Source organism: Macaca mulatta, chromosome 20 (assembly GCF_049350105.2).
Source record: "Macaca mulatta isolate MMU2019108-1 chromosome 20, T2T-MMU8v2.0, whole genome shotgun sequence".
NCBI classification, from domain to species: domain Eukaryota; kingdom Metazoa; phylum Chordata; class Mammalia; order Primates; family Cercopithecidae; genus Macaca; species Macaca mulatta.
The window spans coordinates 43,625,479-43,639,406 of record NC_133425.1 but is presented as its reverse complement, the minus strand read 5'-3'; the positions used below and the strand labels follow the sequence as shown (position 1 = coordinate 43,639,406).

Here is a 13,928-nt window from a genome sequence, read left to right as displayed (position 1 = left end):
TCCCCAGTTAATGGGTACTTTTGTTGTTTATGGTTTTCATCTTACAAATAAGAGTCATGAAAACATGTTTGTGTGTAGATCTGGGTGACCTCGTTGTGTTTCTCTATGGTTATCATTCATCCTTGCAAAATCTTGATCCTGACTTCATTCTTATCCCTGTGGCCCCTCTACTAGGTTTCCTGCCCCCCAGCCCCTGGATGATGCTGGTCTGTTCTCCTACCTCACCATGTCATGGCTCACCCCGCTCATGATCCAAAGCTTTCGGAATCGCTTAGATGAGAACACCATCCCTCCACTGTCAGTCCATGATGCTTCAGACAAAAATGTCCAAAGGTGAAGCTGGGCTGGGCAAACCAGTGGAATAGTTAAAGGCTATCTCTTGGTGGGATGATGACCAGAGATGCCTAAGGGTGGTAGGGAGGGTCCACCCCAGACCACTTGGCTCTTCCTGTAGGAAGAGGCCTCATACTAGGTGAGGGTTTTTAACCCGGGGTTCATGAATCTCCTACAATGGTATGGATATTTTGTACATACAGGCTGGAGATCTTTCTCTGGAGCAAGAATTCACATCTCTTATCAGATTTACCAAAAGGTTTGTGAACCCAAGAAAGTTATTTATTTATCATTTTTTACTTTATTTTTATCACTATTTTTATTTTTGAGATGGAGTCTTTCTCTGTCACCCAGGCTGGAGTGCAGTGATGCAATCTCGGCTCACTGCAACCTGCGCCTCCTGAGTTCAAGTGATTCTCCTGCCTCAGCCTCCCAAGTAGCTGGAATTACAGGCACTTGCCACCATGTCTGGCTAATTTTTGTATTTTTAGTAGGGACGGGGTTTCACCATGTTGGCCAGGCTGGTCTTGAACTCCTGACCTCAGGTGATCCACCTGCCTTGGCCTCCCAAAGATCTGGAATTACAGGCGTGAGCCACCACGCCTGTCCCAAGAAACTTAGAAATGACCACTTCTAGTTCGTTTTGATTTTCTCTTCTGGATCAGGCATTCGACAGTGACACTGAGTATTACTTTGGGTAAGTGGCCCAGTCTCCCAATGCTCAAGCCACCGCTAACTAGTTGTATGATTTAATTTCTTGTACCAGCTGTCACACACGGTAATATGAGGACAAAAAGTGGGAGAATATGAATATGTGATTTTAAAGGTCCTGTATTCATGTTCCTACCTCTAGCTGCTTCATGAGAGATACCAGGTGGAAAATGAGTTCCCAAATGTGTTCTGGAAATTATAGTCTCATAAGAGCCTCCCCATAAAGAGCATTCAGTAGTCAGAGGAGTTTGTGAAATGTTGTATTATAGCCAGATGTTGGAGGCTTACAAAGCAACTTAACATATTGAAGGCACATGTTTTCACATGGAGTACAGAAACTGGGTAAACTTTGACCCATTCCTTCTCAGACTTACTTGGTAAGAAAAAAAGAAATGGTTCCAGGAAATACTTTTTGGATAATGCCAGATATTGGTCAGAATCTCACCTCTTACTGACTATGATATCAGACAAGTTTCCCTTTCTGAGCCCTGTGTCTTTATGTATAAAATAGTGGATTGGCCGGCTGCAGTGGCTCACGCCTGTAATCCCAGCACTTTGGGAGGCGGAGGCGGGCAGATCACGAGGTCAGGAGATCGAGACCATCCTGGCTAACACAGTGAAACCCCGTCTCTACTAAAAATACAAAAAAATTAGCCGGGTGTGGTGGCGGGCACCTGTAGTCCCAGCTACTCAGGAGGCTGAGGCAAGAGAATGGCGTGAACCCAGGAGGCGGAGCTTACAGTGAGCCGAGATCACGTCACTGCACTCCAGCCTGGGCAACAGAGCGAGACTCTGTCTCAAAAAAAATTTAATAAATAATGGATCATAAATTTATTTCATGGTCCTTCATAGGATTGTTGCAAGAAACGAAAGAGGTGATAAATTCATTTTTTAAAGGACACAGAGAATTGCTTGAACCCGGAAGGTGGAGGTTGCAGTGAGCCAAGATTGCGCCACTGCACTCCAGCCTGGGTGACAGAGTGAGACTCCATCTCAAATAACAATAATAATAATGTACCTGGAAAAACACTTGATGCTTAATAGGTAACCAGCTAAGTCAATGTGAGTTTGCTTGTTCTTCTCTAACCATTGTGAGTACAAGATCTCCTGACTTCCTTCCATTCTCTTCCAGTTCACTGATTCTCTTTTTAATTTCATTACTCACAATGTCTGTCCACAAACACTTTTGCAATCACTCCATTTTTGTTTTTTGTTTAAAGATGAGGTCTCACTACATACGCAAACTACTAAATACAGAAGGAATGGAATAATTAGAAAACTCATCATTTTTCCAGCACTAGTGGAGGTGGCGCTAGGCAGTGGTCATCAATGTTGGAGATCTTGAAAATGAAGGAGGCAGGCTGACACACCCTAACCCACTGACCCCCTCAACATTCCTAAAAGTGGGACACCAGACATCATGTGGTTTCTGATGTGAGGCAACAGGAAGTACACTACATCACCTCTTAAATTTTTTTTCCAAATGACTTGAATTCTGGATTTCATTAAGCCTTAGGTCTAATGACCAGTTTATTAGGAAGCACAGGGGAACAACGATTATGTTAGACAACACCATGGAGATGCAATCAGTCCAGTTCAGAGTGTGTAAGATCCTACAAAATGAATAAAAATCAGTTTCTTCAACAAATAAATGGCGTAGAAATGCAGACCAGGGGAAATGCTTACAGATTAAAATGCAACTCAAGAGTTCTATCAGATTTCTCCTTTAGATGCAATGTGTGGACCTTGTTTGGATCTTGATTCAGAGAAACTAACTTTATAAAGACATGTTTAAATAATTAGAGAAATTTCAATACAGACTGGGCATTAAATGCCATTAAGTAATTATTGTTACTCTGCTGTTATGTTATTTTATTTTTTTGAGACGGAGTCTCGCTCTGTCACCCAGGCTGGAGTTCAGTGGCGCCACCTCGGCTCACTGGTTCAACTCGCCTCCCAGGTTCAAGCCATTCTCCTGCCTCAGCCTCCCAAGTAGCTGGGACTATAGGCGCCTGACTGTAGTGTTATTTTTATTGTTACTATGGTTTTTTTTGTTGTTGTTGTTGGTTTGTTTTTTGTATTTTTTGAGATGGAGTCTTACTCTGTCACCCAGGCTGGAGTGCAGAGGCATGATCTCAGCTTACTGCAACTTCTGCCTCCTGGGTTCAAGCAATTCTCCTGCCTCAGCCTCCCGAGTACCTGGGATTACAGGCTCATGCCACCATACCCAACTAATTGTTGCATTTTTGGCAGAGGTGGGGTTTTCACCATGTTGACCAGACTGGTCTCGAACTCCTGACCTCAAGTGATCCACACGCCTTGGCCTCCCAAAGTGCTGGGATTACAGGCATGAGCCACTGCACCTGGCCCTGTTGCTATGGTTTTTTAAAGGACTTTATCTGAAAGAGATACATACTGAAGCATTTACAGATAAAATGATATGATGACTGAGATTTGCTTCAAATCCTCCAGGAAACAAAAGTCAAAGGGAGGAGACATGAAACAAAAATGTCAAATATTTTTAATTCTGGAAGAAGGGGGATGAGTACTCAGAAGATTACTACATTGTTCTATTCTGTTATGTTTGAAAATTTCTGCAACAAAACTCCTGGCTAGCAAGAACTAGGATGTTTGGATGTCACATGCAAAGAGATTCCACTAGTTCCATTATCCTCTTTTCAAGGCTTCACCGCCTTTGGGAAGAAGAAGTCTCAAGGCAAGGGATTGAAAAAGCTTCAGTGTTTCTGGTGATGCTGAGGTTCCAGAGAACAAGGATGATTTTCGATGCACTTCTGGGTGTCTGCTTCTGCATTGCCAGTGTACTCGGGCCAGTAAGTGGCAGAGTTGGTGAGGTTTGGGGGACTCTAGGCTTCAGAGGTTTAGAAATGGAACTGGTGGCATGTTCAAGTCCATGCCGTGAGTTAGAGATGCATTTGTCTTTCAGTTGCTGTCTAGAAAGTGAAGACCTTTTGAGGACGGTAGAGCATGGTGGTTAGGAGTAGCTAACTACCAAGGAGTGGCCCTGTAGCCACTGCTTGGGTTCAAACCATGTCCCTGCCACTTAGCTGGTGGGTGACTTCGGGCAATATAGTCATGCTCTCTGTGCCTTGGTTTCCTCATGGAATCCCATGGAATCCCATGCACTCTCAAGTGTAGACCTTATGGAAACCCTTGCATGTAAAATGGAGAACTGCCTCATAGGGTAACATCAAATGAGATAAGTATATAAAGCACTTAGAATATGGCCTGGCTCAGAACATGTTAGCTCCTCTGAGAAATGGCTGAGCAACTCTGGGAATGTAGGTAGCAGGAAATAATGGTCTTCTCCAGGTACCATGGTTGGGATGAATGGGCTTTATCTCCCATCATTCTCCAGTTCCTCAGCCCAAGAGGCTCATATGAGAGAAAGAGTCTGATTGGCCAACTGGGGTCACATGATCACTGGTTGGCCAGAAGAAGTGGGGCACTTTGATTTACAGTCCAGCCTAGACTGCACCAACGGGGGAGATGGGAATCTTCCCAGAAGAAAACTGAGGCACTGGTACCAGCTCAGGGGAGGTGAATGTAGGTCAGGAAGAAACAGCAGTCTATGACAGAATGGAGATAACTGAGTCGGGTGACAGGTGTCGGGTCTTTTAGATCCACTCTCCGTCATTTTCCATCCTGCCCTGTGCCCCTAGTGTGGATCACATTAATGAGCCCCCACTGCCCTCTGGCTTCTGGTTAGGGTTGACCAGTGGGAGATTCCAAAAGGAGACTGGAAGGAGGGAGAAGATGAGGTCAGGATACGTATTCCCTGGGCGGCCTCCCTCCTTGTCCTTGGAGGCTGGTGATCAGAGCTCCTGTCCAGGCCCTCTCTGCGCGCCTCACCCCTTTTGGGCCCTGGAACCTCTTCCTGCTCTTGCCCCTTAGGTCAAAGGAGGCCACTGTTCCCTGCTGTCACCAGCTCCATGGTGCTCCACCAGGCCTTGTTGGATTTCCTATATTCTGCCCACACCTTTGTAAAGCCACTTCGTTAACTCCTAAATCACTCTTTTGTGTGTGCCCCTTGTCTCCTGTCAGGATGAGGACAACCACCTAAGATTTCAGAACTGGGTCAGTTGAACTCCTAAGTCTCCTCCAACTGGACCTTAAGCTTCTTGAGGGCAGGATTGTGCTTAGTCAGTTTTGATCCTTCAACAAATCCGCAGCATGAATCAGACCTCCCAACCCTTCTTCCAGCAACAAAACATCAAACGTGTTTGGCGGGGCAGTCTGAATGATCCAAACTCCCATTTCCTTGTAGACATTGATTATACCAAAAATCCTGGAATATTCAGAAGAGCAGTCGGGGAATGTTGTCCTTGGAGTGGGACTCTGCTTTGCCCTTTTTCTCTCCGAATGTTTGAAGTCTGTGAGTCTCTCCTGCAGTTGGATCATCAACCAGCGCACAGCCATCAGGTTCCGAGCAGCTGTTTCCTCCTTTGCCTTTGAGAAGCTCATCCAGTTTAAATCTCTAATACACATCACCTCAGGAGAGGTAAGCGGCTGGGACTGCCTATTCCAGGCCATGCTTCCCTACGCTTCCTCCAGACATCACTGCCCCGGAGGCCAAGAGAGGGAGAAAAGGGGGTTAGGAGAGGAAGGAGAAAGAGAAAGAAGAGAATTCCTAGGTTGAGTGTGGATAACCATCAACAATTGCCTCTGTGTCATGAAAGCAGGTCAACAATGATGCAGGAAATGCCACTTACATTCAGAGACTAGAGAGGATTTATCCATTCATTCAACAAGTAGGAGCTTTGGGAGGCCAAGGCAGGAGGGTTGTTTAAGTCAGGAGTTCAAGACTAGCCTGGGCAACATGGAAAGACTCTGTCTCTACCAAAAAACAAAACAAAACAAAAACAAAAATCAACCATCTGTGGTGGCTCATGTCTTGTAATCCCAGTTGTGGAAGGCCAAGGCGGGAAGATTACTTGAATCCAGGAGTTTGAGACTAGCCTGAGCAAAATGGCAAGACCCTATCTCTACTTCCAACCCTGCAAAAAAATTAAAAAATTAGCTGGGCATGGTGGTGCATGTCTGTAGACCCAGCTACTCAGGAGGCTGAGGTGGGAGGATCATCTGAGCCCAGGGAGGTTGAGGCTTCAGTGAGCCATGATCACACCACTGCACTCCAGCCTGGGCAACAGAGTGACAGCCTGTCTCAAAAAAAAAAAAAAAAAAAAAAGACAAAATGTAGCCAGGCATGGTGGTGTGTACCTGTTGTCCCATCTACTTAAGAGGCTAATGCAGGAGGATCACTTGAGCCCAAGAGTTCAAGGCTGCAGTGAGCTATGATCACACCACTGTACTCCAGCCTAGGTGACAGAGCGAGACCCTGTCTCAAACACACACACACACATACACACACCAGATAGTTACTGAGGCCTCTTCTGAGCCAGATTATGTTCTAGACCCTGGGAATAGGCCCCTTAACAAAAAGACACAAATCCCAAGTAGAAGCATGTTGGAAAGTGCATCCCCTAAGCCAACCTGAGGGTGAGGGTATGGGAAGACTTGATGGCTTAGGGAAATCTTTTGGGAAAAGCAATTTTTGGTAACATCTCAGAGTTTTAATTTCCTTATCTGCAAAAAAGGAATCCTTTCACCTGCCTGGTTATTGTTACTGTCCATTGTTACTCTTGCTTTTCTTTTACAGCATAACACGCACAAGCATTGACAGAAATGGAGGAAGATACTCCAACTTATGACCTATAGTTATGGAGGATACTGGGATTTCATCTATTTCATTTTGATATCTCTATTTTTCTGTGGTTTACCAATTGCCTCAAGGGTTGTGGGTTACTTTGATATTGAAACAGATACCTTAATTTTTGGAAAAGGCAACACTGCTTTGGCTCCTTTCCTTTAAGCCAAACCCCTTTGTGATCTGGCATTAGCCCCTTTCCAGCCTCATCTCTTCCCATGTCCTCTCCTCTAGCCCTAGCTTTACTTCCTCCTGTCATCTAGGCTTGGCTAACCTTCACTGCTCAAATACACTGGACACGTCCACCTCCTGGTGACTTTGCTCATGTCACTCCTACTCCCAGCCCTTTAAAAATCCTACTCATCCTTCAAGACCCAGTTTAGTTTTCCTCTCCTCCATGACAGGATCTCCAAACCCAGCCCTCTACTGGCATTCCCTGCTAAGCATTTGCAGTTCTTTTTGCACAAATCTGGCTGCCCTACTAATATGAGCCCCCTTCAAAGACACAAACCATTTCAGATTCACCACTCTGTCTCTCAGAAGGCTCAACACCTGAATTACACAGAACAGATGTTCCAAAAACATCTGCTGAATTATTCATTGTCATCAAGTAGAGGGGCTCCATAAATGCAAGCACTGACAAACATTACGTATTTATTGGAATCATCATGGTTATTATTGTTCACCATTTTATTGGTTCTGTGGCCTTAGGTAACTTGTTCAGCCTCTCTGAGGCTGTGGAATAATAATAGAACCAACCTCATAGGATTGTTGTCTCATAGGATTCAGTGAATTTGTACATATAAAGCATGTAGACAAGGAGTAGTGGTTGACACGTGTAAGCTGTACAATTAGTATTAGTTTCTATTAGGCCTTGAGCTCCACTGTTCTCCTGCACTTGACCGACAGCTAAAAGATCTCCCTGTTTATCTCAGGAAAGTCATTGTAACAACCGCTAACTCACTCTTAGCCATACATTGCTCCAAGTCATTACTTACATTGGCTTGATCAGTTCTCTAACATCCCTCTTGTGTGGCAGGTTCTGTTATTGTCCCCATTGTCACAAAGGAGGAAACTGAGGCAAGGAAAGAGTAGGTAACTTGTACAAGGTCATGTGATTGCTAAGTGCTGGGGTCTGAATTTGGACATGGTGCCTGGCTGCAGAGTCCAGGTCTTCAACCCTTGCCATCACCTGCCTCACTAAGGAACCCTGTGCTAAGGCCTAGCTTGGTTCCTTTCTGGGTATTCTGAGCACCTGCTGTATGCAAAATCCAGTTTCCTCAAACATCTTCATAGAAGCGTAAAACAAAGTGGTCTATTTGAGAGTGGAGATGGAAGTAATTTCTGAAGTAAGGATTTCTAGGCAATTGCTTATACATTTTAATTAAATTAAATTTATTTATTTATTTTTGAGCTGGAGTTTCCCTATTGTTGCCTAGGCTGGAATGCAATAGTGCAATCTTGGCTCACTGCAACCTCTGCCTTCTGGGTTTCCTGCCTCAGCCTCCCAAGTAGCTGGGACTACAGGTGTATGCCACCATGCCTGGCTAATTTTTGTATTTTTAGTAGAGATGGGGTTTCACCATGTTGGCCAGGCTGGTCTCAAACTCCTGACCTTAGGTGACCTGCCTACTTTGGCCTCCCAAAGTGCTGGGATTACAGGCATGAGCCACAGCTCCCAGCCTATGTTTTATTTTTAAATTAATTAAAAAAATTTTTTTTTACTTAAAAACATTTGTCTTTTCTCTTGCACTAAAATTAATTTTTTGAAAAGATCTGAATACATTCTCCTTGGAAACAAAATAAAATAGTATAGAAGTTGCCTTAGGCCTAGTTTCTTCCCCTATGCCAGAGGTTAGCACCATTAGCAACTTGGTTTTTGTCCTTCAGACCTTTTAAAGCACATTTGACTGGACGCGGTGGCTCACACCTGTAATCTCAGCACTTTGGGAGGCCAAGTTGGATGAATCGCTTGAGTTCAGTAGTTCATGACCAGCTTTGGCAATAGAGCGAAACCCCATCTCTACCAAAAATGCAAAATGTTAGCTGGGCGTGGTGGCATGCGCCTGTGGTCCCAGCTACTTGGGAGGCTGAGGAAGGAAGATGGCTTAAGCCCAGAAGGCATAGGTTGCAGTGAGCCGAGATTGTACCACTGCACTCCAACCTGGACAACATAGTGAGACCCAATCTCAAAAACAAAAACAAAAGTCCATTTAGGTACACATGCAAGTTACCCATGAAAAGCATTGGATTTTGTGTTTGTGTATTTTTATGTAAATGGTACTATGTTTTACATAGTGTCCTCCTGTTGGTTTTGCAATAGAAAATGTAGAACATAGCTTTTGGGGGATTTTTTTTTTTTTTTTGAGACAGAGTCTCGCTCTGTCACCCAGGCTGGAGTGCAGTGGCGCAATCTCGGCTCACTGCAAGCTCCACCTCCCGGGTTCACGCCATTCTCCTGCCTCAGCCTCCCGAGTAGCTGGGACTACAGGCGCCTGCCAACACGCCCGACTAATTTTTTGTATTTTTAGTAGAGACGGGGTTTCACCATATTAGCCAGGATGGTCTCCATCTCCTGATCTCGTGAACCACCTGTCTTGGCCTCCCAAAGTGCTGGGATTACAGCCGTGAGCCACCGTGCCTGGCCAAGACTGAGTAATTTATAAAGGAAAAGAGGCTTAGTGAACTCACAGTTCCACGTGGCTGGGGAGGCCTCACAATTGTGGCAGAAGGTGAAAGGCACGTCTTACATGGCAGCAGACAAGGGAGAATGAGAGAGTTTGTGAAGGGAAACTCCCCGCTATAAAACCGTCACATCTTGTGAGACTTAATCAATGTCACGAGAATAGTATGGGAAAGACCTGCCCCCATGACTTACCTCCCACTGGGTTCCTCCCTCAACATATGGTAATTGTGGGAGCTGCAATTCAAGATGAGATTTGGGTGGGAACCCAGCGAAACCATATCATTATTTTTTTCAGTGATGCTGAATCATAATTACAGTACTTTCGATGTACCCGAATAAAGTGTTATATATGCGTTATCTAGCACCGTTCTCAAATCAATATGAGAAAGTAGCTTGTAGTATTATTTCCATTTCACTGATGAGGTGACAGAGGCACAGAGACGTGGAGTAACTTGTCTATGGTTGCACAGCTAGTAAATGACAAGACTGGGGCATGAGCTCTGACAATTTAGCTCTAGGACCCAAGATTACCTACTACTTCTGGGGTGACTTTGTTGTTGTCTCAGACAGGTTCTCACTCTATCACCCAGGCTGGAGTGCAGTGGTGCCATCATAGCTCACTGCAGTCTTGACCTCCCAGGCTCCAGCAATCATCCTCTCTCAGCCTCCTGAGTAGCTAGGACTACAGGCACACATCACCATGCTTGGCTAATTTTTAATTTTGTTTAGAGATGGGGTCTTGCTATGCTGCCAGGCTGATCTTGAACTCCTGGCCTCAAACAATCTTCCTGCCTCAGCCTCCCAGAGTGTTGGGATCATGGATGTGAGCCACTTAGCACAGCCTGGGGTGGACTTTTTAAATCCTTTTCCACCAACTTGTAGGATGTTTCCAGCATTTGGCTGGTGTAAGCAGTGCTGTAATGAACATCCTTGTATGTGCTTCATCTAACATGTGTGAATGTTTCTCAACAGAAAAATGAAATTGCCAGATCATAGAGTTTTGTGCAATTTTTAATTTTAAAAGATACTTTAAAATTGCCCTTCAGAGTGGCTATACCAATTTTTGCTCCCTAAAGTACTTTTAAAAGTTTTAAAGACTCCCACTAGGGCACGTCCTAGAAACTAGAAGGAGTTTAGGTGAAAGTTAAAAGCAAATCACTTTATAAGGGATTCAGACTTGTAATTCTAGAAAACATTAGTGAATTGTTCATTAAAGATTTCCTGATTTGGAATGTAAGTTTTTGTGTTTTTGTTTTTGTTTTGAGACTGGGTCTCATTCTCTTGCTCAGGCTGGAGTGCAGTGGCATGATTACAGCTCATTGCAGCCTTGATCTCCTGGGCTCAAGTGATCCTCCCACCTCAGCCTCCTGAGAAGCTGGGACTACAGGCATGTGCCTCCATGCCCGGCTAATTTTCCTACTTTTTGTAGAGACGAGACGGGGTTTCACCATGTTGCTCAGGCCGGTGTCAAACTCCTGGGCCCAAGCAATCCACTCACCTTGGCCTCCCTGTGCCCAGCCAAATGTTACTTTTTATATAGCGTTGAGCCATAACAGTACCTCCCACACAGTACGTGTGGGAGGAGGGAAGTAGGCAGAAGAATCTATAACAAAAAAGAAAAAAAAGGAGAACATTTAATTAATATTATTATTAGTAGTAGAATGAATAGAATCAAGTGAAGAATGGAAGCAATTCTCTGGAATATAGATATTAGTGGTGTTATTAAGCAAAGGGGCTCACTGCCTAATGTTCTAGAAGCCAATACTTTGACACTGGGTTTTTGAGAAAAGAAAAGCTTTTTATTGCAAGTTGGCTCACAAGGAGACAGGAGTCCAGCCCAGATCTGTCTCCTTGTGCTTGCTTTAAGACAGCGATTTTATTAGGAAAGATTTAAGGAGTGGATTCTGAGATTAGTAAGTGATTGGTGGAATGAGAGGGGAGGTCTGAAAAGCCCTTGTATATATGCAGTGATCTCTTCATGTCTCTTCCTGGGTCCCATTTGCAAATTCATGGGGAATTAGTATGAAACATGTGGTGGAAATTTTTAGGCTGTGACGTTAGCAAACTGGTTCTGCACAGACTCTAGTTAGCCATACTGGTTCTACCAATTTTAGCCAGATCTGTTATCTTACAAGCAGAGGGACTTTCAGCAAGTTGTTTCTTTCTGTAACTGCTGTCCTAAAAACTCAAGAATATCTGTTAGTCACTGGTTTCTTTAACTCTTTGGGGCATGGTTTCAGTAGCAGTAGTAATAGTGGTAGTATTAATCGTAGTAAAATATCCCTTTTATTGATCACATTCTATGTGTGCAGACACTTTCTATGTCATTGAAATCTCACAAAACCCATATAAAGTATGTATAATTATTCCAGCTTTACAGATAGAGAAGCTGAGGCTCAGAGTGGTGAAGTAACTTGTTGAGGGTCACACAAACAGAGAGAAGAAAGATGTGAACCTGGGGTGTCTGCCTCTACTCTTCCACCCTGCCTTTCAAGCCTTCCTGCTAGGAGAGGGCATGGGAAGGCCACCTGCCACCACTTCTGGGTACCCAGGGAGGTGACACCTGTGCCCGTGGACTTGCTGTCTTGCAGGCCATCGGCTTCTTCACCAGTGACATAAACTACCTGTTTGAAGGGGTGTGTTATGGACCCCTATTACTGGTCAGCTGCGCATCACTGGTCATCTGCAGCATTTCTTCCTACTTCATTATTGGATACACTGCATTTGTTGCCATTTTATGCTTTCTCCTGGTTTTCCCACTGGAGGTAATGTCTCTCTTTGTCACCCATTTGATGCTGGGCCCCAGAAGTCCCAGGGCTCTGGAATCTGGGATAGCTCTAAGTGAGAACGTTGATTCTTGTTGACCTTTCAATCCATTGTGGATAAGATTCAGCTCCACTCCCTACCTCAAACTATTCTCTGGTCACAACATTTGGTTAATAAGTAAATAAGAGCTGAATGTGATGTGCAAAGTCTACCTCATAGCTTTCTATGGGAGATTATCTGCTTTGACAGCTTTCCTTTGTAGATAATCTCTGTGCAAGATTTTTGTTCCATCTCTTCTACCCAGAATGTGCTGTTGTAATAACACAGCCACCATTTAACATTTGTCTGAGCACAGTATAATGGGGAAAGGGAAGCACATTTGTTGCCAAAGATTCAGGTGAAATAAAATTGAGAAAGCAGAAATGACTCTTGGATTGTGTGTGCTCTGAATTATTGAAATTGAGTGTTTTCCTGAGTGCAGGCACTCTGATTGAAAGGTGATTTTAATTATTAGAGGATTTATGGTTCCAGAAGACAGAGGAACCATTTCAGTTTAGTTTCTGTCTCAGTAGCCACAGCCTGGCTTGGGACTCAGGAAAGAAAGGCCCCTGGGATGCCCTAAGGCATGGTGGCCTGGAGAGCTTCGACTGGAAAACCTCTCTTTGGAAATACACCCAGTTGCCCTACTTATGCCAGACTGAACCCTCCTGCCTTTGTCAAAGGAAGCCCTTGCAGATCAACTCCAAACTTGCTGTATCCTGACTCCAGGTATTCGTGACAAGAATGGCTGTGAAGGCTCAGCATGACACATCTGAGGTCAGCGACCAGCGCATTCGTGTGACCAGTGAAGTTCTCACTTGCATTAAGCTGATTAAAATGTACACATGGGAGAAACCATTTACAAAAATCATTGAAGGTATGGAAAGTCTGGCCTTCTTCTCCAAACCTGATGACGGCATGGTGATCCAAGTCCCTCTCACCTCTTGGGGATTTTTTTTTTTTTTTTTTTTTTTTTTATGCTTTGGGGATGGTGCTGTGCTCTTTGGAGAATGTTCTTGTGGTTATCTTTGGTGTATTTCTTTTTTATTTCCCAGACCTAAGAAGGAAGGAAAGGAAACTATTGGAGAAGTGCGGGCTTGTCCAGAGCCTGACCACTGTAGCCTTGTTCGTCATCCCCACAGTGGCCACAGCAGTCTGGATTCTCGTCCACACATCCTTGAAGTTGAAACTCACAACGTCAACGGTAAGGGTTTGGGGGGCTTTGTTTTCTCCCCATCATGATCGGGAGTTTTCTCATGTGTCCTTTTTTAGCCATACCCCTCAAAGGTCTGAAGGCTTTGTAAATGAACACTATATGTTCATTTTGATTTTCCAGACAAAAGTACAGCGCTGTCTTCCATCTCAACCCATCTTAAAAAGTGACATCTTGGACAGCCCTGTGGGCGGACTGGACAGCAGACCCATCAGGGGTGGGGGGGAGGTCGTCCCTGTAGTTAAAATTCTGACAATTTGAATTACACCTTGAGGTTGAGCAGTTCCTCTAATCCCTAAATAAGGGCCCCGGAAGTGCACTTCAAATACAAAGGTATAGCTTCTTTGGTCTTTCCCTTCATGGTCAGAACCCGGCCCTGAGAAGTGGCAGCTGCCTTACAGGGTTAGGAATCCCAGCTCTTTGAGCAGAATAAGACAGGGTGCCACTCTTGGAGG

The 13,928-nt window shown here is 44.5% G+C and overlaps 1 protein-coding gene across 1 annotated transcript in view; it reads left to right on the top strand.

The window, feature by feature from the left end:
• Nucleotides 1-13,928, top strand: part of ABCC11 (ATP binding cassette subfamily C member 11) — a 63,883-nt gene that overhangs the window by 4,498 nt on the left and 45,457 nt on the right. Inside the window, exons 3-8 of the mRNA XM_077985644.1 lie at nucleotides 175-333; nucleotides 3,728-3,875; nucleotides 5,330-5,563; nucleotides 12,047-12,220; nucleotides 12,990-13,137; nucleotides 13,316-13,464. Of these exons, the coding sequence (XP_077841770.1) occupies nucleotides 175-333; nucleotides 3,728-3,875; nucleotides 5,330-5,563; nucleotides 12,047-12,220; nucleotides 12,990-13,137; nucleotides 13,316-13,464 (1,012 nt within the window). The remainder of the gene's footprint in view (nucleotides 1-174; nucleotides 334-3,727; nucleotides 3,876-5,329; nucleotides 5,564-12,046; nucleotides 12,221-12,989; nucleotides 13,138-13,315; nucleotides 13,465-13,928) is intronic.